This window comes from Schistocerca piceifrons, chromosome X (assembly GCF_021461385.2).
Source record: "Schistocerca piceifrons isolate TAMUIC-IGC-003096 chromosome X, iqSchPice1.1, whole genome shotgun sequence".
Taxonomy (NCBI): Eukaryota; Metazoa; Arthropoda; class Insecta; order Orthoptera; family Acrididae; genus Schistocerca; species Schistocerca piceifrons.
The window spans coordinates 135,911,900-135,935,289 of NC_060149.1; the positions used below are offsets into that span (position 1 = coordinate 135,911,900).

Genomic DNA, 23,390 nt, shown 5'->3' on the forward strand with positions numbered 1-23,390 from the left:
TTCCGAAGAGTTGGCGGAAAACAAACTTGGTTTACATTTAAAAATATGTCTGTTTCGGGAATTAATTTTGATGCGTGCCACGCATACGATATCATTGCCTGAAAAATCGGTGCTGAAAGTTGGTTATGAATTATGCTGTGAATAGTTATTGCATCCGTGCGATTGTGCAATTCCCAGCCAGTTACCTTGGCCTGTGTTTGGTCGTTGCGGACGTCACATGACATCCGTTGAAGTTCGTTTGTTGATAGTTCCACTCAGTTTTTTTATTAACCCTTTCGTGGTTGATGGGTCATATATGTCCCACTAACTTGGAGCGCCAGTTCGAGTGTCGGGATATATGTTACCCAGCTCTGCACGGTGCTGCCATATAGGGACGACTGTACTGAACCTAAGAAAAAAATCGGGACTGCACTGTAAAGGCAATAGAGAAGCGGTGGCTACTTTTGTTGACTGGCGTGTATATATGGCTGCTGCAACGCCACTTATTTGTGTCATTCTTCAGTTTTCATCATTTATCACTTTCCAGCGATGTCTGAAGTAAGTAATTCATCTTATTATTAACTTAATAATCATTTTTTAGTACAAATACAGTGTGGAATGTACTTCTCAGCGACTGTACTATCTTATAATCGAAATAAAATTAGTGGGACCCATGTGTCCCAGCAGACATTATTTGTAAAGATTAGCAAGACAATTGATTAATGGGTATTCATCGAGGAAAAAGAGGTGATCAATGCCCACTTTCTTCCCAGCAAAGAGAGGAGTCTCTAGTGTGCCAGATGACGTCCGGCTCGTGAACGTAGGCAAACATGTACCGAAAGACAGTGGCACTAGGAAGCGATGCAGATTCTGCAGCACAAACTCTAAAGAGAAGAGAACAAAAGTTGTTTGCACCGCTTGTGGTGTACCACTCTGTGCCACACCATGTTTTTCCAAGTTTCATGGAATGTAAAGTTTTGTAAGTATTGATCATGTATCATGAAAACTGAAATGTAATGAATATTTTTTACACTGGCTCTACACAAATAAAAAGATTACATGCATGTATAATTTGTAGTTATTTTATTCTCTGCAAAATCCTGTTTATGGCTAAAAAAATAAAATTACAAAATCAGTCAGTCAGCAGAAAAGATATCTTGCGTTGGTTCATGGGACATGTGTGTCCCACTTCCTGTTGTGAAAAAATGGTGAACTTAAAAAATATTTTGGTGGTGAAAATATAATAATGGGTCTGAGAAAAAACTGTTATCACCTTAATATTTTAAAAATTTGTAAAAAATGAATTTTATCCATGAAAGGGTTAAAGAGGCCAACCGGCTCTCTGACCGAACACACGGAGCCGGTCCGTTGCGCTATCGGTGTTGTCAGCGAAAAACGTTTACCATGTGGGTACAGAAGCTGCAGCTGTAAAAGTTTCTTAGCTCGATTTTTGGAAAAGCGTGCGTTTTCGGACTCCATACCTGATGATGAAAAATGCTCTATTTACAATTATCTATCGATCCCGCCAATTTTGGGTCGACTGCTCGTCACAACCTTTAGGGATGATTTTCTCAAAAACGCGGGGGTGTTGACCCAAAATATCTTAGATTCCTTTGTTTTAGGTTCTCCAGAAGCGACCTGCCAAATTTGAGCCGAATCGGTTGGCCGTGTCTGAGGCCTTCCCCTTGTTAGATGATGTTGACAACACTCGTTTTGTCAAAAAGGCGAGAGGACCGGAATGATTAAGGGAAGCATGGAAGGACCGACACAATCAATAAGAAGAAGCTGAAATAGCCTACGTGGCCTAACGCAGACTGTCGTGCCCGTTGGAGAGTACAGACGGGAAGACACATTAGCGAGGAGTCGCCGCGGCCGAGAGCTTGGTGCCGACTGGCGGCCCGGCGCGCGCTGCCGCTGGCGCCATCGCGGCGGCGACGGCGCGGGGGGCGTGTCCCGCGGCGGCGGCCCGCGCATGCGCGTGGCGGCAGGGCGCGGGGTGGGGGGCGGCGTCGCGGCGGCGTGCGCGCCTGCCCAGTAGTGTGCGGGCAGCGCGCCAGGCGGCACGTCGCCAGCCGGCATGTGCTAGGGACGCAGCCACCACGGAGTTCCTCGCGGCACCCACTGCGAGCCAATGCGCCGCCTTCTCGGCTGCGGGCGCTGGCGCTGACCAACACGCCATGAGCCAGCTGGGGACGGTGTACGCCACCAAGCGGCGACGGCGCAACGGCAAGAGGTGCGTGCTGCGTCGTCACGTGCTCGCGCTCGTCAGCTGATAGCCTTCGCGTGACGCCGGCTGGACACTCTTTCCCTTCCCGCAGCTGCCGACGTTGCGTGGACCCGCCGGCTGAGCCTCTAGAACGGCTACTTTGTCGAACGCCTGGGGAATTACACGCGTCTCGCCTCTCTATGCTCCTCTCACGTCTCGTCGGCCACTACAGAGATTATATGACTCTACGTGGGCTGTTATCCGTATCTGATACGACTGAGCCAGAAATAATAACACGTTGTTTGGCGTGAACTGTGTCTGGTTCTCGAATGATATAGGTTAAATATATGCTCGCAGTGAACGAACTGTATATTTTTTGGAAGTATCTGCTGACCTTCTTTTTGTGTTAGAAGTCACTACAACCCCTTCAGGATTGACGCACTCCTGTTCTCAGTGCTTCATCCCAGAATTCCATTCTCCAGAGTGGTACAAATGCTTCGATCTTCCATTCGTACTGATACAATCGATTTGTGCTGGAAGAAAAATTAAAATTCTCTCCAGTGTGACCTACAGCAGGGACATATTTTACCTAGAGTAAGCCATTTACCAAACGCACATTGACAATAGCAGAGTTTTCTAATTTACGTGAGTATACTACGTTGTAATTGGTACCTCTTCTGTATCCCATGGCACGTGCAATGTTTTAGAGGGTGGAAGTTTTTCGCTAGTCACTGGGCACTTACTCTCTTGAGGCTACGCCATTTCTGGATAATGAAATGCCAGAGACCAGAAAAAGCGCCTCCACGATAATGGAACTGCCTGGACTAATTACTTCGACTCTCGGAATATTTATCCATCGTAAAGTTATGAAACAAAATTGCTACAGATCGATTTGAATTCATAAATAAATAATTAGTGTGAAGGACGCAACTTCGTTTTAAATATTAGCACGTATTCGATGGAAACGTCGTTCTATGAAAGCGTTTGTAAAATCGTAATGTATTCAATTACACTGCACTATTGGAACTCATTAGCGGATCAGACATTCTCGTAGCCGCAATAACAATTTCTCGGGTGCTTTCTTTTATTTTATTTTTTTTGTGAGATCAGTTAGTGATATTAGCGCTGTTTGAATAATCATAATACATAAATTGCTTTGAAACGTTTCAGTTATTATTTCGGATTTATACAGAAAAAATATAAAAGATTTTATTACGCCAGGTGTTATTTTAAATTAGAGTCGTCTATCCCAGTGGACGCCAGGGATCTGCTAAGTTTGGTCAAGAAATCTGTAAATTGCAGTTTTACGGAAATATTGTATGTGCATTAATCTTTAACAGAATGCCGATGTATCGATGAGTCGTTACTGTCAAATTATTGTTGCACCAAATTGTGTTCGCACGTACCGTTTCAAGTACTAATGTGCTTATTAATTTTTGAACTGAGGCATCGGCGGTGACACAAGAAGAATCCATCGATTTTAGTAAAAATGTATCTTCGGGAAAAGTAGCTGAGTTGGGATATCGGAGGTGTACTCCCCGGCAGGGAATGGCCAGTCTTTCTCTCACGCCGAGGTCAGTGTTGAGCGGGGAACACTTCTTGCATAATGCCCATTGATTATTAGCCATCTTAGGTTCCCGGGTACCAATAACCATATCTCATCGATTACTGTTTGCCGAGAAGTAATCATAGTAGGGGGCTTTTGTGAGAAGCATGTCTGTCATTAGGTAGCGTGTAACATCTACGCGATGAGGCTGGAAAATGAGGAACTATTATCACGTGAGTCACAGATTCCTGACATTCATCCGAGCGTCTCAATTAATGATTCTTTTTTGAACTGGTCACCTACTGTTCGGGGTCTTAAAGTAGGGTATTTTCCGATGAGTGGAAGTCTCTTCTGCATGCAGATATGGGTGGCGGTGGCGTACCGACTAACTCGCAACATTTCCAACAATGCCCATATTCCACTTCGCTGATGCGGTCGTGAATTAACTGACTAATGTCCTCCGCTACCGGACGAATTTTACATTTAATTAGTTATAAAATTAATTTTGGATCAGTTAGTATATTAACGTTTCAAGAAATATTATATTTTTACATCTTGTACTTCTACCAATAGTCGAAAAGATTATACCCCGCAGTAGGTACTTCATATTAATAACTGTTAATGAGTACTACAATTTATGTTCCACAGAAGCGTTTAAGCCGGCGATTTTCACTCGAGCATTCCTGCAAAACCGCCACTGTACGCAAACAAGATTTCCTGCTTCTTTGGCAAAAAATGAAATACAATCATGTGATACATAAAGCAATTAGCAGTCAGTGATGCGATACAGCAAATATTTGCGGAACATTTCGAAGAGAATCGGTTCTGCACCAATCAGTATTCATCCGTTACTAGTCAAGTAAATAATTCACCCTCGAATCTAATACCAGCTATAAGTTACTAGCGTTCACCACACTATCATTTACGCAGCAGAATATAATCTCTTTTCATTGTTTTCCTGCAATTTAAACGACATTTAGACTACCTCGTTAGAGATCAGAAGTGCAGCAATCATTATTTGCATCACAATTGTGCCGAAAATATCCACATAAAGTAGGCTTATGAAAAACTTTTTGGTGATGCTTTAGCTGAGTCTACGACTTTAATTGGAGTCTAAAGACAATGTGTAATTCATGGTGGTGACTAAAAAAATACGTGACCTGCAGCCAAGAAAAAGCTATTTCGTGGTATTCTGAAAGTGCAGTAGTTCCCGTTATTTTGCTACAGTGCAGTTCCCTGTGTAAGCCAGGGAGTATGTCCGAATCAATGAATAACCTGAGTGAGTAATGGGACCCATTAGTTACGGACCCAGATCTGCCACACGATGTGCTGCGTTGGGTTGGAGAGTTCTGTAATTTAAAAGCGTAAAAGTAAGCAATAACACATAGTGACAGAGTATTGGGCGTATTCTTCAGGACAAAATACTGATGCAGTGATTCGTGACGTCTGAGATGTTCACATGTTTTCAGATCCACGCAAAAGTCGTATGTTAATGACAATCATGTGCCATTGACTGTGTAAGCAGTTGATCACATCGTATGGAAGAATACATATGTCTTGATAATCTTCTGCTCCGGAAGCGCTGTTGATACGAAGTTTATTTGTTGCAATAAAGCACGGACTGTCGTACCTGAGGAACAAAATCGGTTTGGGTCGGCGCCTTTGGCGGCTAGTTGTCTGGCTAGTAATTCAGTTAGCCGCACGTCTTTTCGTAACAGTTGATTTCTGTTTGACAAAATATAGTAGCAGCTTTCTATCTAAGCAGTCGCTCCATCCATATCTGTTTGGGTGAGTGAGATCATGTGCTGGAGAAGACACAGACACACTAGCCCCTATTGAACGATGCCACCTAAATCCCTGTTCTGCACGAACCGACATTCGAGTTGGTTATTGCAATACTTGACGCCACAAATTTAGAATGTCTAAGATATAATCTACCCATCATGACTAATCAGACTATAGATGTGGTACTCGGCTTTTACTGACGAGTGGAAGTGGATAAGCGCACTATATTCGTTACATTAAGTCGTCCCTGAAAGATCAAATACAATCCACACCAATAATGTGTGGGCAGATCTTGGGAATCTTGGGTCACACATTTCGACTAACTGGCACACGTAGAAAATATAAGTGTTTTGAATAGCCTTCCTTAGTGAATAGCTAATAGGCTGTACAGTTGTCTCTGATTTCCATTCGGGATGCGTAATGCGCCACTTACTGTCTCTTGCACTAATGATAACGGATGGGTCTGAACTCTCGCCAACAACGAAGCGTTTAAACTCGCAATCTTGGAAGTAACAACATTACACTATCAAGCATTTTGAAACAATTTCAGTAAAAACACGATGTACGATGCAATCAAGACGACCTCCCAGTACCCCTAAATGTTTATCGCCAAATGCCAGTTACGAGTCATTTAGTAAGAAATGAACCAACTCGTAAAACTGTACCATCCTGCAGCCATGACTTAGCGGAATTTATCTACTGTTAAATCTTTACATATTGAAACAGATTAACTTTTTTATTTGCATTGTGTTAATTAATTGCTTTGGTACAATTACATGAACTCTTTCAAATGTTTATTTAAGTGATTAGTTTCTTTCGGTCAGGTTATGTTTCGATTCCTCATCATTCCTCTATCAGCGGTGTTCATGTTTTTTTCTTTCATTATTTCTCCTGCCTGACTATATCTGAATGTCAAAATACGGAGAAAACTCTTTGTTAGATATGCTTCCCTTTCATTGATGTGAAGCGGGATTGCGGTAGCCATTCTGAGATTATAAACGCATTTCTAACAGGATTTTAATGTGAATGTGCTATGTTGAATTCAGTGGATTAACCTCTGTTACAAAACGATCTGTATGCCACAGACGTTTTATGTTTTGATGTAACAGAAATACGACGTTGCTAATTCCTTCTGGAGCAACTATTGTCACGGTTTCTTTGATTTTCTTTAAAGGTACGATTCTTGGCGAAATTCTACAACGGCACTTCAGAGTAATACTGCATGGCTATACGGGGATCATGCACTAATAACATTTTGCTTCATATTTTCCTGGACATAGATGTCGATGTTTTATGTATTTGTTGTGAACAGAAATGACAGTATACACGTATGGAATTTTCAGGATCGCTTTTTAAACAAATCTAGCCAAGGGGTTCACTTTTTTCTTTGACACACTGTAATTAAAAAACCAACTTACAGCTATAATTTATGTAATTAGTTTATATTTCTGCGTATTATAACGTTAAGGTAGCGTGGTAGGAACAATGCGCGGGTTGCAGGGTTTTTATCCGAAATTACCACCTAACGAGGAAGTGTTGCGAATGAATTATTCGGCCTTTTAGCGCTTCAGACCCTTCCGCTAGCGTAGCCCTCTACGTTTTCTATTTATGATGCGTTGATAATTTTTCCGGAACTACAGACCCACTCATGACGGATGATTGACACCTGCAGCGGCATGGTCCACTGCTTTTCTACATACATATCAATCATCTTTCATTACAAATGACAGTCACTTCATTGTTGTCCTGTAGCATACATTGAATTTAATGTAACTGCTTGAGCAAGCAGAGTAGATAAAATCACTAACTGGCTTATAGACAACAGATTTTTAATAAACGTAAACGTGATCCGTAGTAGGCTGTAATGCGATTCTAATTTAATGGTACGATTAGCTAATTTCGACTACCTGTCATTGTCAAGCACATTTGTAACATGTGTACTTTATGTCATTTTAAAATCACTTCTAGTTACAAATAAAAAATAGCCATATTCTGTCATTTTTACTTGGAATTAAGAATGATTTGAAAATGACTTAAAGTACAGATGTTACAAATGTGCTTGACAATGATACGTAGTTGAAAATAGTTAATCGCACGATTAAATAAAAATCGCATTACAGCCCTAGTATGGACCATGTTTACGTTTATTAAACATCTGGAGGCTGTGGATTCTCACAGATACAAAAATTTTAACGACGGTAGATTGTTTCTTAAATGCATTAAAACAAGGTACGTAAAGTTTATGTCACATAGCTCTAGTAAAGGCAACACTTTATTATTGCTACATGATGAAAGAATCATCCAGTTATTTTAAATTTCTGGGACTGACGATAAAAGGAAAACGTTTTTGGAAGTATCACATTTAGTATCTTATCCAGGAACTAATCATCTGTGCTGTTCAACTACACGGTAATTTGATACGCGGTAGATTGTTCGGTTTTATTATTTTCAAACTATTATGTCCTTTGGCATCGTATTTTCTGGAACTAAGCCAGGACAGTATACATATCCACTGAAGGATTTGTAGGTAATAGTAAGACTCACTCAAAAATAGCTGCCGCATTTACACATTGAAAACTAGATGAAAAACCGAATTGCACAAATGTGTCACTCCGTTATATATTTATAAAAAGATGAGCACTGTTTCGTAGGTATCATTAATGTAGGCACTGAATAGTAATAAAAAGTGATAGTGATAAACATCGGACTTAGGTATCTGAATATAATGATTGAGCTCTTTTCATTCTCTACAGCATTTCCTCCTAGTAGAGCAGATCCCTTTATTGCGTTTCACGTATATGAATACTGTCGCGAATCTCGTGTTTTCTGGTTTTTAATCAGATTTCTGTGAACTGTACGTGAATTTATTCGTTCCATAAACGGGGAGCTTTGACTCAGATGGACCCACGAAGCCTCAGAAAATAGATAAACAAACAAAATCCTGCGGTCGCTTCATGGGATAAATTGTAGATATGTTAAACAGTGTGGGACGTACCACATGAATGTAATTGCCGGAGGTTGCATTTTAATCATTTCTGACACTGGTAATAAAAATGACGCGAAGCAGGGGTTCCGGTTGTCGCATAAGTGAAGAAACGCAAGCGGCGAGGCCATTTTACAAATGGCCCGCGTCCTCTTCCGCAGATACTAAATGTCTCGTTAAGCATTCTGCCTGGGGAGGAGGGTCTCTTACGATATCCTTATCCAACTCTGCTGTGCGCGCGCCGTGAAATAACCTTGGTTTTATTTCGTCAGAAATAATTATGCACTGCTATAGGTACGATGACAAAGATTGGATTCACTGCGTTTGTGAACTCATGCCCTGTCCTAATGACGCTCAACCTTCGTCTTCCTTCCTTCCTTCTAAACCGTTTTGTACTGCGCCTGTGTGTGTGTGCACGTGCGCGCGCGTTTGTGTGTGTGTGTGTGTGTGAGAGAGAGAGAGAGAGAGAGCGTGTGCTTCTCTTATAATTTATTCTTCTGAAATATCAAATGACAGTTTTTTATTTTCGCAAACGTGTTAAATGTTGTCCCCAATACCTTCCGCCAATCATTTTAAGAGCGCCGAAATGATTTCAGTTACATTTAAATCCTGAATAACTAACCGACGAAAACCACACGTCATTCTCATTTGCAGTTACATGCGGTATACACTACATGGACAGCAACAATATTTCTGAAACGTTGTAAGAAGTGGAAACGACGTTTTCTGCAAGTTATACGATAGTACCCAAAGAGGTTAATATTTTTTTGTTTGTTTATACTTTAGTACTCGTATTATGTGCCTAAACACGTAAGCAATTATGTGTCCTTTTTCCCAAACGGGACGATGTAATTTTTACTGCCATTTGATGGTTGAGAAATCAGTGTTTGATGCGAAACTCTTCGCACAATTATCCGGGAAATGTACTAAATATGACGCGGAAATGTGTCGACTCGCTACTCTCTCAACCTGTTAACATGTGTGTATTCGGTAGTAGACATGAAACTGCGCTCTGCCGGCGGGCGGTTCTTTCTTTGGCGTATTTCCAGAGTTTTTTTTAACTACAGACACAAACGAATGGTATATCACAGTACTCCTTTTTTGCAAAGGTTTTTGAATGTCCTTAAAAAATTGCAACATTGCATTTGACAGAATAAGTTGTTGTTTCGTAATCTGAACCGTACAGTAAAATAATCTTTAGCGTCCTATCACTTGCCAAAAACTTTGTTTCTATATCTTTAACTGTCTATGCAATACGAGAGCTGTTGTGTAGGATACGCTTTGAATATGGCTAGAAACAGTTTTTAATTTGCGGGGCTATCATTTGTACATTTCGCTAGTGTACCTAATAGTGAAGACACGTCTTGTTAACGCAAAGTAATATAATTCTTATGAAGCAAAAATGGCACCAATAAAGAAGCAAAAGAACAAATTTCACGGTCTAAAACATAAACATTTCTGTGAAACATTCTCAGGTGATCCTTCGCGGTTCGGAAGCCAGAAGGTAATAAATTTTGTTGAATTTGTTCTGAATATTTGAATATCACATTATCACCGGTCTCTGGGATGCAAAACGGATTTCTTCTGCTGTCATAATACGTATTTTCAAAGCTTACAGAATGCCGTACAGGCATACTATGTTTTAAAAAGTTGTTTTAAGGTGCTGCTTTAACGGTTTCCAGAATTATTTACGTCCGTTGTTACTTGCCTTCCGTTTGGTGTGTGAATTTCTGTGCGCTGACTCACGGGCGGTTCGATACCTGCTCGGCTGGGCTAGCGTCTGTAAGCTGCGTCGTACCAGCCGACGATGTTTTCCCCGGCAGCTCGCATTGCCGATCTTACCATTCCTTCTGCGAGTTCTCAGCGCTAGTACTGGGAAGCTACGCGGAACGAAAAACAAATGGTCTGGCCTTACTGTCACTTCGCTAGTGCCACCTTGTCATCACTTCTGCCAGACATCATCTGCTACCGCATGACATAAATACAAATGAACGTTTATTGAAGAACTCACAAAAATAGTCACGTAGTCCATCGCTGTGGTATGTCGAATGCTTTTATGGGGCTTCTATAAAATTTCTTGCTGTTCCGCTTAAAGTGTGTTAGTAGTGTGCAATTATTGCCGTCTGATATCCATACAACAAACCGACAATAATTGTTTTGAACTTTGCTAAGAGACCTGTGACGAACTTCAACCTTTCATGCATGTCTTCATTTTCTTTTATAGTTCTGTATAACTCACTTGTAGCAATTCAAAACAGTTATGTTTACCTTATCGAACAAAACACGAACAAATACTTTTAAGTCATAACACTCGAAAAGTTTAAAAATGAAAACTTTGATGCAGACTGGTGTTTCTTTTCTAGATCAATAGCTCTTATCAGAATGCAGTTGAGTCAGTACCAGAGAAGCCGAAAGATAAAAGGATTACCGTCATTATCGTTCCAATAACACGTGTCTAAATAAAAGAATTGAATATCAAAATCAAACTATTTATGTACTGATATTCGTTACGTTGTTTCTCCAATTTCCTTTGTTTCATTTGTGGCAAACAATATCAGTAAACAATAGTCTAATATTTAGATGAGTTATAGACGAAATCTGCCTCAAATTATTTCCCACTTTGTAAGTTATAGGGCGATATAGTACAAATATGTATATTAAAATATGTAGTCCCACTTTTCCGTGATATTGTGGAGTTTCACAGTGTTTAGTTTTTCTTCTATGTTTTGTCAGAATCTGTTATAGTCTTAACTATGCCTATCTTGTGTCAATACATAATACGAGACGGATCTCGACTGACGAGAAATCGACACATAAAGTTAATGACTTACTCGTAACATCCAGTAAGGCAGAGGAATAATACTTTTTTCTTACTGCGCTAATCTTTATGACACACCTAACGTGTTAAGCGTGTTATTTTCATGAAATTTAAATAAACCATTAGATCTCTTTGTATCTTTATAATTTTGTTTTCATGCTGCATTTATATTCTTTCACGGTTTCCTGATCAAAGTGTTGAACATTTTAGCATCGCCGATCGTGGATTTCGCGACTTGCTTCGACCATACATCAGAGTGGCTAAAGTTTTTGTGATGATGATGATGAGGTCCCGTACTCCGAGGTAGTACAGTTATATCTGTTTCAAACAACTCTAACTTTAATCATTATCAGATTTCGGACATCCTTCGTGCTTCCGTGACATGTAACTATTAATAACAGATCTGGCCCAGAATTCTTCGTACGTAATGTCAGAATCCATCCAAATGTACCTGGTTTAACCGTCGGTACAGTTATGGTGGCGATTTGTATATCATTTACGACTTGGCACATCGTAAATGTCACCACATGATTATGAGTTCCCAGAGGTGCAAATTTTCTATGCAAAATTAAACAGTGCTAAATATTAATTCTTGATGATTACTTTTTCTGTTAGAGTTATCGGTAATCTGCTTAAAGTACCGTTCTTCCGTATAAAACAAGATCACGCCGTCTAAGTATTATACAATTTCTTCTTACAGTTGTTCGACATACGCAAAGTCTTTGAAGGTGTTATACGAAGCCGTGTCTTCAACTGAAGACGAGAGACGTCTGTTATTTCCACAGTTAAAAAAAAAAAAGAAGGATTCGTCTAGAAATCACGGTAGTCGATAATGGGGCGTGTTAATACTATTAAAGTTTATAAGGAGGTATGAATGGGTTATCAAAATGTAGAACATTTCCAGTGGTATTAATTACTTTAAATTCTGCATGCGTGTGTCTCCTACTTCATTGGTGAACATGGAACTACAATCCGAGTGCTTTTTTCATTATTTCTCCACTTACGTGCTAATCCAGTGGTCCCTCATCATGTTGTGGAATAGGGACATCACCATATTACCTAATAATAAATGATTATTTGATAAATACAAACTGAATACAGCTGCACTTATACTGAAATTTATTTGTTTTGCGACGTCAAACGTCGTCTACAGGTTTGATAGTCATTGTTAATCGTCGTTCTAAGCCGGAAGCACGTTCTCGGTGTAAGTAAGTACAACACTCACAATACTGCGTTTTCCGCTCTTGGATATGATGCTGTTATGACATATAAGTTCTAAATAATCTGTTACATTTTATAATTCTGTCCTCAAATCTTTTTTTCGATTTCTGATCTTTCTGGAACTAGGGCTTTTGAATGAGGTTCCCAATTTGAAAGCAAAAATGCCCAGTGTAAGTTTTGGGGTTAGTAAAAATGGAATTCTTCTTGTCGTATGAGGGAAGAGCCAGTTTAATGCGCTATCGATAACAAGGTAAATAGAGATGTAGGTTTCCTGAATACAAATCCAAACTGTTGATGAACGGACTAAGTTTTAAATTTTCGCACCGTCGTAGGTATGTCTCTGAACGAAGGTAATGCACTGTCTGAAGACCGACATACAGAAAAAGTTCTGAAATATTTTTTGCAATAGAGTAGTTTTTTGTGTCTATTTTGAGTGGTACAGATAACGGCTTTTGCAATGAAAACATTAGTCAGCTTGTGCGACCCGAATAACATACCTGCTCTTTTTTTGGGGTAAAAATCTATGCGGCTGTATTGATTTAGGTTTTACGTGAATTCCCTAAATCACTTCAGGTGAATGCTGGAACGGAGCCACGGTTACTTTCTTCCTCCGTCGTTATTATTACTACAAATGTAATGACCTTGATGTCCACAAGACCTCAAAATCTGACCTTCATGTGCGGTCCAACTGGGACAATCCCATAACCGCACAGCTCAATAGCCATCACCTGGGTCGTTTCTTCACTAAACCTGTACACTGATCTATTTTTATTTTCTTCTTTTATTTTTTATGGTAAATAGATTGTTTGTACTCGATGTTACAACGGATACTGGAAACGTTTCGCTATGTACACACATTTATCTCACATTTTAAACAGCTTCCACTTTTGTTAGCCCATCTCGTCTCCCTCCAAACAAATAAATCAAATATCTTCTGACAGCCGGGAACATTACATGCCATACCTGATAGAGTTCTTCATCCCTTGACAACCGTTTACTCCAGTCTTGACATGCTAGAACAATGCAGAATCAATAATATAGGATAGGAACTCAGTAGCTACAAAGTATTTGGCACAAATTCTTGACATACTTACTGAAATATTGTCACGATCAAATATGTTGTTGCTGATTGTAAGTTAGAACAAACGGCGCGATGGATGATCCAGCTGTCTACTCCCGTTTTCGACGGCTCTTGCAACTGCCTCTGCGACTCAAGGGAGGCATTGTTTCACGTACCATCTCCGAGTGAATTTCGGGCGTCATATGTTTCGACTCTTAAAGCGAAGTAGGTAGCAATCATTCATCCATTTGTATCTCGAGATTTCCGTGCTCGGAAAGAGGTGTCTTCAGCTTGAAAAAACACTTTTTTTTGTAACTTGTTTAGAATACTGTGGGAGAAAGTGAGACTTTGTTGTCTGTAGCAGTGTTCGATAGGATAGCGTCACTTTAGGGTATCTCAGTCATTCCCATGCAACACGGCCGCGCGGTGTAGCCGCGCGATCTTTGGTGCCTTGCGACGGTACGCGCGGCTCCCTCCGTCGGAGGTTCGAGTCCTCCCTCGAGCATGGGTGTGTATGTTGTCCTAAGTATAAGTTACTTTAAGTTAAATTAAGTAGTGTGTAAGCCTAGGGACCGATGAGCTCAGGAGTTTGATCCCATAGGAACTTACCACAAATTTCTAAAAATTTTCCATGCACCACGAACAATAATGTGCAACGTAATCCTCTGCCAAGAAGAACAATGTTTCCTCTACTGAATTAATGTCGCACAGTTATACGATTTGGCGTTGTAAACAGACTGAAAGACTCTCCTGCTCTGAATCCACTAGTCCATTAGTCTCTCTACTTCAGTTGTATTTCCTTAAGTGATGAGTGAAGAATATCTTCCGAAGTGAAAAGTGTCACCCCTGCACCCCTTAATGTCTTGAATGCGTTAGTATGATAGAGGGAGGGGGGCGGCCTTATCGGAGTTTAAGGGAAAATTCCTCAAAGCAGTGATGCACCATCATCTTTCGAAACACACTGTACCTCAGAACATCTCACCACATTGCTTTCCTCCACGCCGACATCCTTGGTCGACAGCTCTACTACAATTAACAGGGGAAATCAAGTTCTTAGCTAAAGTACACGTACGGCTAGTTTTAAACATGCTGCCGTAAACCCCGTATCTTGTTATCCTAAAACTTCGCATCGAAGAACTTTTCTGTCGTTAATATAGCATTATTTAATGAGATCAGTCAGCTGTTCAAGGAATAACCAGGTTACTTCAGTACCAGGCACGTGCTGCATTTAATACAGAACTATCATCAGTGATAGTCTAATTCACTTTCTTGTTTCTGGCCTTCGACAGTTTTAAATTTTTTCTTTGTCGCATTCATCCGTTATAAGCAGTGTTAATATAACTAACTGGTGCCGGTTTCACAATAGAAGAAAAAGGCGTTTGTCACTATATTACTAATATTTATTATTACCTCAGAAGGGATATGCCGTTAAATAATTAAAAAAATGGTTCAAATGGCTCTGAGCACTATGGGACTTAACATCTGAGGTCATCAGTCCCCTAGAACTTAGAACTACTTAAACCTAACTAACCTAAGGACATCACACACAGCCATGCACGAGGCAGGATTCGAACCTGCGACCGTAGTGGTCACGCGGTTCCAGACTGAAGCGCCTGGAACCGCTCGGCCACCCCGGCCGGCCGTTAAATAATTGTCAGAGAAATAAGTAACCTGATGGTTGCGCGGGTGTCGAACCTCCGATGCAAAAGTTCGAGATTCGATTTCGTTCTGATGCTTAAAGCTATTTTTATCCCTTGTAGTGCGTTGTGTTTGGGTTCCACTGTGTACTGTGCTCGGAAGAGCCGTTTCACAGGACGATGGAAAGTACTGCTTACGGCTTCAGAGAGGACAGTGCCCAGCAAAACAATGTCATAATCAAACTAGCCTCCGGGTTGATGGCCACTTTGTTTACACACTGCCAACGTAAGAATTACGAGATCAACTGCTTGACGTAATATGAGTATCCACTTAATACGGTATAAGGCCGCCATCTTATCCAGACATAGTCTGAATTTTGCTGGAGGCGCTACATATAAATCCTGAATGGGTCAATGTACACCAGTTTATGCCAACCCTCGCAAAGCTGGTGATCTAATTCTTTGAGAGCCGTCGAACGGCAGCAAACAGTCCTTAATATGTTTCGCCATAAAGACGGCAATGACTCAGCAGTACTCAAACGCGGTTTACGTGGTATCTAGGGAAGGCGAGTCATCGCATCCTCATGCTCGTAAAACTGTCCTTTAACATTTATGCACGCGGTAAGGTGCAGTCCCCTGTTGGGTACAACGCCCGCGTCGTTGAGCAAACTTTCTCGCCCAAAAGAGTCTTAATAACCTTACTGGTTACCTTTTCTCGCAGTGTTACCTCAACGTTCTCAGAAAACTACGAAATAACAAGACCAAATCAGCACAGAACCTGCACTACACTTCACATTTGGAAGGAGACGTTCGTATAGCACGCTTTCTCTCGTGTAACCACGCCATAAGGTAGACGCGAGACTAAAAACATACTCACATAACGACACGACGTGTTTCATTAGAGTTGTAAAAATACCGAAACCTACCATAAGAAAGCGTAGACTACAGACTGAGTGACTTGGCACAGTGGTTAGCGCCCTGGGCTGGCATTCGGGAGGACGACGGTTCAAACCCGCGACCGGCCATCCAGATTCAGGTTTTACCGTAATTTCCCTAAATCGCTTCTGTCAAATGCCGGGATGATTCCTTTGAAAGGACACGGTCGACTTCCTTCTCCATCCTTCTCTAGTCCGATGGGACCGATGATCTCGCTGTTTGGTCCCCTTCCCTCCATATCAACCAACCATCCGTAGACTACGGTACTTTTCCTAGTTGCCTGGGCAGTAAAGATCGTAACGGCGATACCATCTCGTTACATGTGTTCCATAGCTATCGGGTGTTACCCCATTTCGATCCCTTTGTCTGCGTACACGATCAGTGTCTTACTAGTTTCCACTACAAACCGGATACGGTGAACTACCTAGAAACTGAGTGAAGATATATAACGGGCTGCGTAACATACGGAACATTTTCATTCTGCATCGTAATTATCTTGCCTGTTACTTAAAAGTAAACAATATTTACAGCACAATTGAAATTGTTAATTTTTAGTGCAGGTTTTATTCCAAAATTGTTTATCTGTAACGTGAAACAGAGGGCTGTTCTAGTGAAATGAAAAAAGATACAGATTTATCATATAGCACTAGACAACGCAATTACCTCGAAAAAAGGTGAAATGAAAAGAAAAGGCAAAATAAAAACGTATGAAGCGTTACTTCAATACCTTTCGAGCTTATATAAAAATTTTCTGTTGTTCATGAACAACCTTCGCACTTATCAATAAGAACACGAAAATCTTGCCTTTGATCGTGATGCAGAACGTCCTATTGAGTACAATATAACAGCAATAAATAGATAGATTTTTTTCTCTTTGTGCATGTAAACTGTACTTTCACCAAAAGAAATTGTTTTTGTTACATACAAGCCCATAAATTTTGCGATCAGCTCTTTTGTAGTAGTTATAAAATACATTATATGTTTTGTAAGGATATAAAATACAGAATGGACTAACAAAGAAAAATGTGCGGTGCTAAACGTGTACCCAACAAACAAAATGAGTAGTCGTCAGCTCCTAGTTTCTCTCTGACACAATAATTTATGTTTCTTTCTCTATCAATGCTACCGGTAATCCTACCATTTACTACATCACTTATGTACTGCACCGAAACCACTGAACGGCAGTTTTGGTAGGGCCCAAATCTAGTTCCCATTGGTTAGTAGCCGAGGTTTTGTCTTTCTTTCGAGAATAAGGCATTATATTTTCATAAAGTTGCTTTGCAAGAACATCTTCTACAGTAGTTGTAGGACGAATGTCTTGAACGTGTAGTTACTTTTGCACTGCTTTCTTCGGTACTGTGTTTCTAGACACATTAGAAATCCGCAGTACATATCGTGCCTGTGTTATCCTTATTAGAGGCAAACATCCTCTTTAACGCTCTGTAAGTCCATCTTTATTCAAGATTGTTGCGGGACCTCGACTGTTCAATGTAAAATATCAAATCAGAAGAGCTTCAGTCGTCGAAATTTCCAGCATTATTTTATTTGGTTTGTGCAACCAGTTTCAGTGTTAAATTACACCACTTACAGACTCCATAATCGAGGTGTGGGAAGAATCGCACCTCTTGTAGAGTCTAAATAGGGGCCAGCATACAATCACTGGTCTCTGCAGTTTTATTCTTAATACAGCGATCCCTTCGATCATCACTTGCTCACAACTGATGATCGAAGAGATCGCTGTGTGACGAAGACATCTATCTATTGTATGCTGGCTGCTATTTCGGATGTACAGGAGGTGGGATTCTTCCTACACGTCTGTTAGTGAGCCTGAAGATGGCGTAATGTAACACTGAAACTAGTTAGTTACTTGTCTATTGATCAATCTCACGGTAATCGTTATGATGTATAACGTGTCAAGTGCATAAGAAATTCACACATGAATCAAGGTCTTTTTTTAAGCTTAAATTTTTTGTACCTACCCCATTCCCTTAAATGGCACAAATTGCATATATTGTACTTAAAGATTTATTTATTCCTTTTCAAGAATTCATCTGTGGGAGAGAAGTAGTTGTCAACGAGACATGATTTCAGTTTATTTTTGAAACTATTACTGCTGTCTATCAGAAATTTTATTTAATCTGGTAATTTATCGAAAAGTTTTACAGCAGCGTGTTTTACCCCTTTCTGTGCCAAAAAAAGGTTTAATAGAGGATAGTGTAAGTCTTTCTTTCTTCTGGTATTATAATCATGAATGTCACTGTTGTTTTTAAACTGGTCCATGTTGAGAACAAATTTTGTTACTGAGTAGATATACTGTGAGGCCGTTGTGAGATTTCCTAACCTTTTAAACAGATGCCTACAAGATGTGCGATTATGAGCCCCACACATTATTGTAACCACTTTCTTCTGAGCAGTGAATACTTTTTGTCTAAGTGTTGAGTTACCCTAAGATATTATTCCGTATGACAACAGAGAGTGAAAATATGCAAAGTATGTTAGCTTATTAATATCTGTATCCTCAAACTTGGCAATTATTCTGATTGCAAAAGTTGCTGAACGTAGTCGCTTTCGGAGATCCAAAATATGAATTTTCCAATTAAGATGCCTATCTATATGTACACCCAAAAACTTGGTATGCTCTACCCTGGCTACTGACTTCTGTTCATGTGTTATATTTATTGAAGGAACTGTACTCCTTGCAGTAGAAAATTGGATGTACTGTGGTTTTTTTTTTCAAAGTTCAGGGTAAGCCTATTCGCAGAAAACTAATCAATAACTTTTCCAAGGACATTGTGTCTAACATTTTCTATTGGGGTTTCTTTTACTGGATTAATAATGATGCTTGTATCATCAGCAAACAGTGTCAGTTTAGCATCTTGTTTCAGATAAGAAGGGAAGTCATTCACATATATCGAAAACAGAAGGGGACCCGATATCGAACCCTGTGGAACACCAGTTGCAAAAATAAAATAAGACTGAAAATTTAGTAGGCTCAAGGTGTTTTGATTGGACATTCCCTCTTTAAAGCTCTCCTTTCTTTATCAGTAATTGAAATTGTCTTCCATTATTTCACACAGAAAAAAATTGTTTTCCTATTAACTGCCGTGTGTGTAGCCGAGCGGTCTGAGGGGCCTTGTCACGGTACGTGCGGCTCCCCCCGACCGAGGTTTGAATCCTTCCTCGGGCATGGGTGTGTGTATTGTCCTTAGCGTAAATTAGTCTGAGTTAGATTAAGGGGGGTAGGACGTCAAACGAGCCGACTTGGAGCAGGAGAGGCCTCACAGGACATTTTAATTTCCACTGTGTATACTTTTACAAATAAATTCATAAAACTTTGTCAGCATCACCAGGAAGGATTCAGGATTCACAGTCATTGCAGTGGAAGATCAAAAACATAAAAAAATAAATTTTTTTCCGTGTGAAATTTTATCATTCTTTCACTTACTAATGGCTGCATTTTTTGCTATAGGTACACTTTCCTTATATTTTAAACTTCATGTTTAGAAAAAACACAAATTTTCTAGTTAATTACCTTAATTTTTACCACAGTTTTTAATAGATTTGTAAAATTCTAGAGTTTCATACACCTTTCAGTATGATTTGTATGCCGTGCAAAATTCATCGAAGAATCTCTCTTACTTATGAAGAAAAGTGTACCTATAGCAACAAATGCTGCCATTAGTAAGTGACAAAAATGATGAAATTTCACACTTAAAAAAGTTTATTTTGTTATGTTTTAGAACTTCCACTGCTGTGAGTGTAAATTCTGAATCCTTCCTGGTCATGCTGACAAAGTTTTATGAATTTATTAGTAAAAGTATAGGCAGTGGAAATTAAAATGTCCTGTGATGCCTGCCGGCCGCGGTGGCCGTGCGGTTCTGGCGCTGCAGTCCGGAACCGCGGGACTGCTACGGTCGCAGGTTCGAATCCTGCCTCGGGCATGGGTGTGTGTGATGTCCTTAGGTTAGTTAGGTTTAAGTAGTTCTAAGTTCTAGGGGACTTCTGACCTAAGATGTTGAGTCCCATAGTGCTCAGAGCCATTTTTGAATCCTGTGATGTCTCTCCTGCTCCAAGTCGGCCCGTTTGACATCTACATCTACATGATTACTCTGAAATTCACATTTAAGTGCTTGGCAGAGGGTTCATGGAACCACAATCATACTATCTCTCTACCATTCCACTCCAGAACAGCGCGCGGGTAAAACGAACACATAAACCTTTCTGTTCGAGCTCTGATTTCTCTTATTTTATTTTGATGATCATTCCTACCTATGTAGGTTGGGCTCAACAAAATATTTTCGCATTCGGAAGAGAAAGTTGGTGACTGAAATTTCGTAAATAGATCTCGCCGCGATGTAAAACGTCTTTGCTTTAATGACTTCCATCCCAACTCGCGTGTCATATCTGCCACACTCTCTCCCCTATTACGTGATAATACAAAACGAGCTGCCCTTTTTTGCACCCTTTCGATGTCCTCCGTCAATCCCACCTGGTAAGGATCCCACACTGCGCAGCAATATTCTAACAGAGGACGAACGAGTGTAGTGTAAACTGTCTCTTTAGTGGACTTGTTGCATCTTCTAAGTGTCCTGCCAATGAAACGCAACCTTTGGCTCGCCTTCCCCACAATATTATCCATGTGGTCTTTCCAACTGAAGTTGTTCGTAATTTTAACACCCAGGTACTTAGTTGAATTGACAGCCTTGAGAATTGTATTATTTATCGAGTAATCGAATTCCAACGGATTTCTTTTGGAACTCATGTGGATCACCTCACACTTTTCGTTATTTAGCGTCAACTGCCACCTGCCACACCATAGAGCAATCTTTTCTAAATCGCTTTGCAACTGATACTGGTCTTCGGATGACCTTACTAGACGGTAAATTACAGCATCATCTGCGAACAACCTAAGAGTACTGCTCAGATTGTCACCCAGGACATTTATATAGATCAGGAACAGCAGAGGTCCCAGGACGCTTCCCTGGGGAACACCTGATATCACTTCAGTTTTACTCGATGATTTGCCGTCTATTACTACGTCCTACCCTCCTTAAGCAGTGTGTAAGCCTACGGACCGATGACCTCAGCAGATTGGTGCCACAAATTTCTAGATTTCCCCATTAACTCGGCTTGCTGTCATGACCTTGGCTGGTCCCGGCGGAGGTTCGAGTCCTCCCTCGGGCATGGGTATGTGTGTTTGTCCTTAGGATAATTTATTTTAAGTAGTGTGTAAGTTTAGGGACTGATGACATCAGCAGTTAAGTCCCATAAGATTTCACACACATTTGAACATTTGAACTGTCATGACCTTATGTCCTATTAACCCCGCCAGTATATTTACGTCTGTTACAGCGGACGTGTCAAAAATGTCGATTCAGTCAATTTCCTGTCGTCGGAAGTCAGTAATTTGGGAAACGACAGTACACCGACGTAGTGGTACAACAATCACAGACGTTGTGGACAGTTCCCAGAGGTGTCGTATCGTAAGGGGAAAAGACGACGCCAGCGTGTTAAGAGATAAGTCAGAAAACGAGTTGTCGGTAGGACGGTGGCGGTGTTGCTGTGTCCATCCCCCCGTGGGTGGCGGTGGCGGCGGGCAGCTCGGCCACGAGCGAGCCTCGGTCGATATTGGGCGCCGCTGCAGGCCGGCCGCCGCAGCGAGCAGCGCCAGACGCAGCGCCGCAGTTGTGATTGAGGCGTCGCGTGCCGACTCAGACGCAGCCGCCATCGCACACGCATCTCGCATTCTCCCATCGCCTCTTCCCGCCTCATTTTCCCGCCATTCCTCCCTCATTTCGCCCGCCACTAATGTAAAAACTCTGTCGAAACAGAAGCTTTAACCATTATCAAACACCAACTACTACTCTTTAATGGTTTATCAGATCGTGTTCATTGAAACATTTCCAGAGCATAAGGCATCTTCTTCGTAATAATACATTTTCGGGTTATCCCACTCAGCTGTGTCTTTATAGCGATCGTACTTATTTTACGTTATCGATTTCGAAATTACACGGGATGTGTACCGATGTTGTTTTATGCTGCCTGCGATGTTATATCTGGCCTTCAAAATCCACGCCCGATATTTTCAAATTCTCTCGTTCTCTAGGCGCAAGCTACCAGTCCTACAGAAAAATTTTGTGGAAAATTTAAAATAATTAAGTTTTTTACTGGGATACGTTTTTGCTACAGCCTGTAGTTTTCGATTTATTAAAGACGAACATACAAAAGTGATCTCCAAACGCACCCCCACTCCAACATCCAGCCCCTCCTGTTAGGATGTGTGGTATATTGTTCGTGGCAGTACAAAAATTTGCGACAACACAAATTATTTCCCACATTCGACCTTTTTTGCCTTAATTGGCTGGCCTTATTACGCCACCGGCTTAGTCGAGCACTTAAAAATTGTAAAATTGACGTTTTTGTAAATTTTACGTAACAATTCTGTGAAGATATATATACTAAGATGGTATCTGTTCTTTCGGACATGTCCGAAAGAACAGATACCATCTTAGTATATATATAATTAAGGCTCACCGGCCACTTGACCGAAAGAACAGATACCATCTTAGTATATATATATAATTAAGGCTCACCGGCCACTTGACCATCTTCTTCTGTGCGAAAGAACAGATACCATCTTAGTATATATATATATATATATATATATATATATATATATATATATATAATTAAGGCTCACCGGCCACTTGACCATCTTCTTCTGTGCGATGGCACAAACAGAGCCCGAACTCTTACGGGAATCGGCAACGCGCCGCGAGTAATGAGTGTAATGGGCGGGGGCAGTACGAATGTAGTGCGGGACAATACGTTGAGAATGTGAGTTTCGCGGGAGGCGTGCCAGAGATAAATCCCTGCAGTCGCCCTATCCTCTGTGTCCTCGGTGGCTCAGATGGATGCCGGCACGGTAGCTCAGCGTGTTCGGTCATAGAGCCGGTAGGCCTCTGTAATAAAAAAACTGAATGGAAGGATCAACCACCGAACTTGAACAGGATTTCTTGCGACGTCCGCAACGACCAAACACAACGATCAATAACGAACAAAAAAAAAAAAAAAAAAAAAAAAAGATGGATAGAGCGTCTGCCATGTAAGCAGGAGATCCCGATTTTCATCAGTCCCCGTTGACGTATGTCAATGCCTGTCAGCAGCTAAGGGTGTTCATTTCATTGTAATTTAATTCTGTGAAGTTTAACAGCACAGA

General features: G+C 40.8%; 1 protein-coding gene across 1 annotated transcript in view; it reads left to right on the forward strand.

Annotated features, from left to right (window-relative positions):
• The first annotated feature begins 2,029 nt into the window (after positions 1-2,029).
• The window catches only part of LOC124722217 (circadian locomoter output cycles protein kaput), an 823,358-nt gene continuing 801,997 nt past the window's right edge, over positions 2,030-23,390 (forward strand). The window contains exon 1 of the mRNA XM_047247412.1: positions 2,030-2,212. Coding sequence (XP_047103368.1) covers positions 2,157-2,212 — 56 coding nt within the window. The 5' untranslated portion in view covers positions 2,030-2,156. The remainder of the gene's footprint in view (positions 2,213-23,390) is intronic.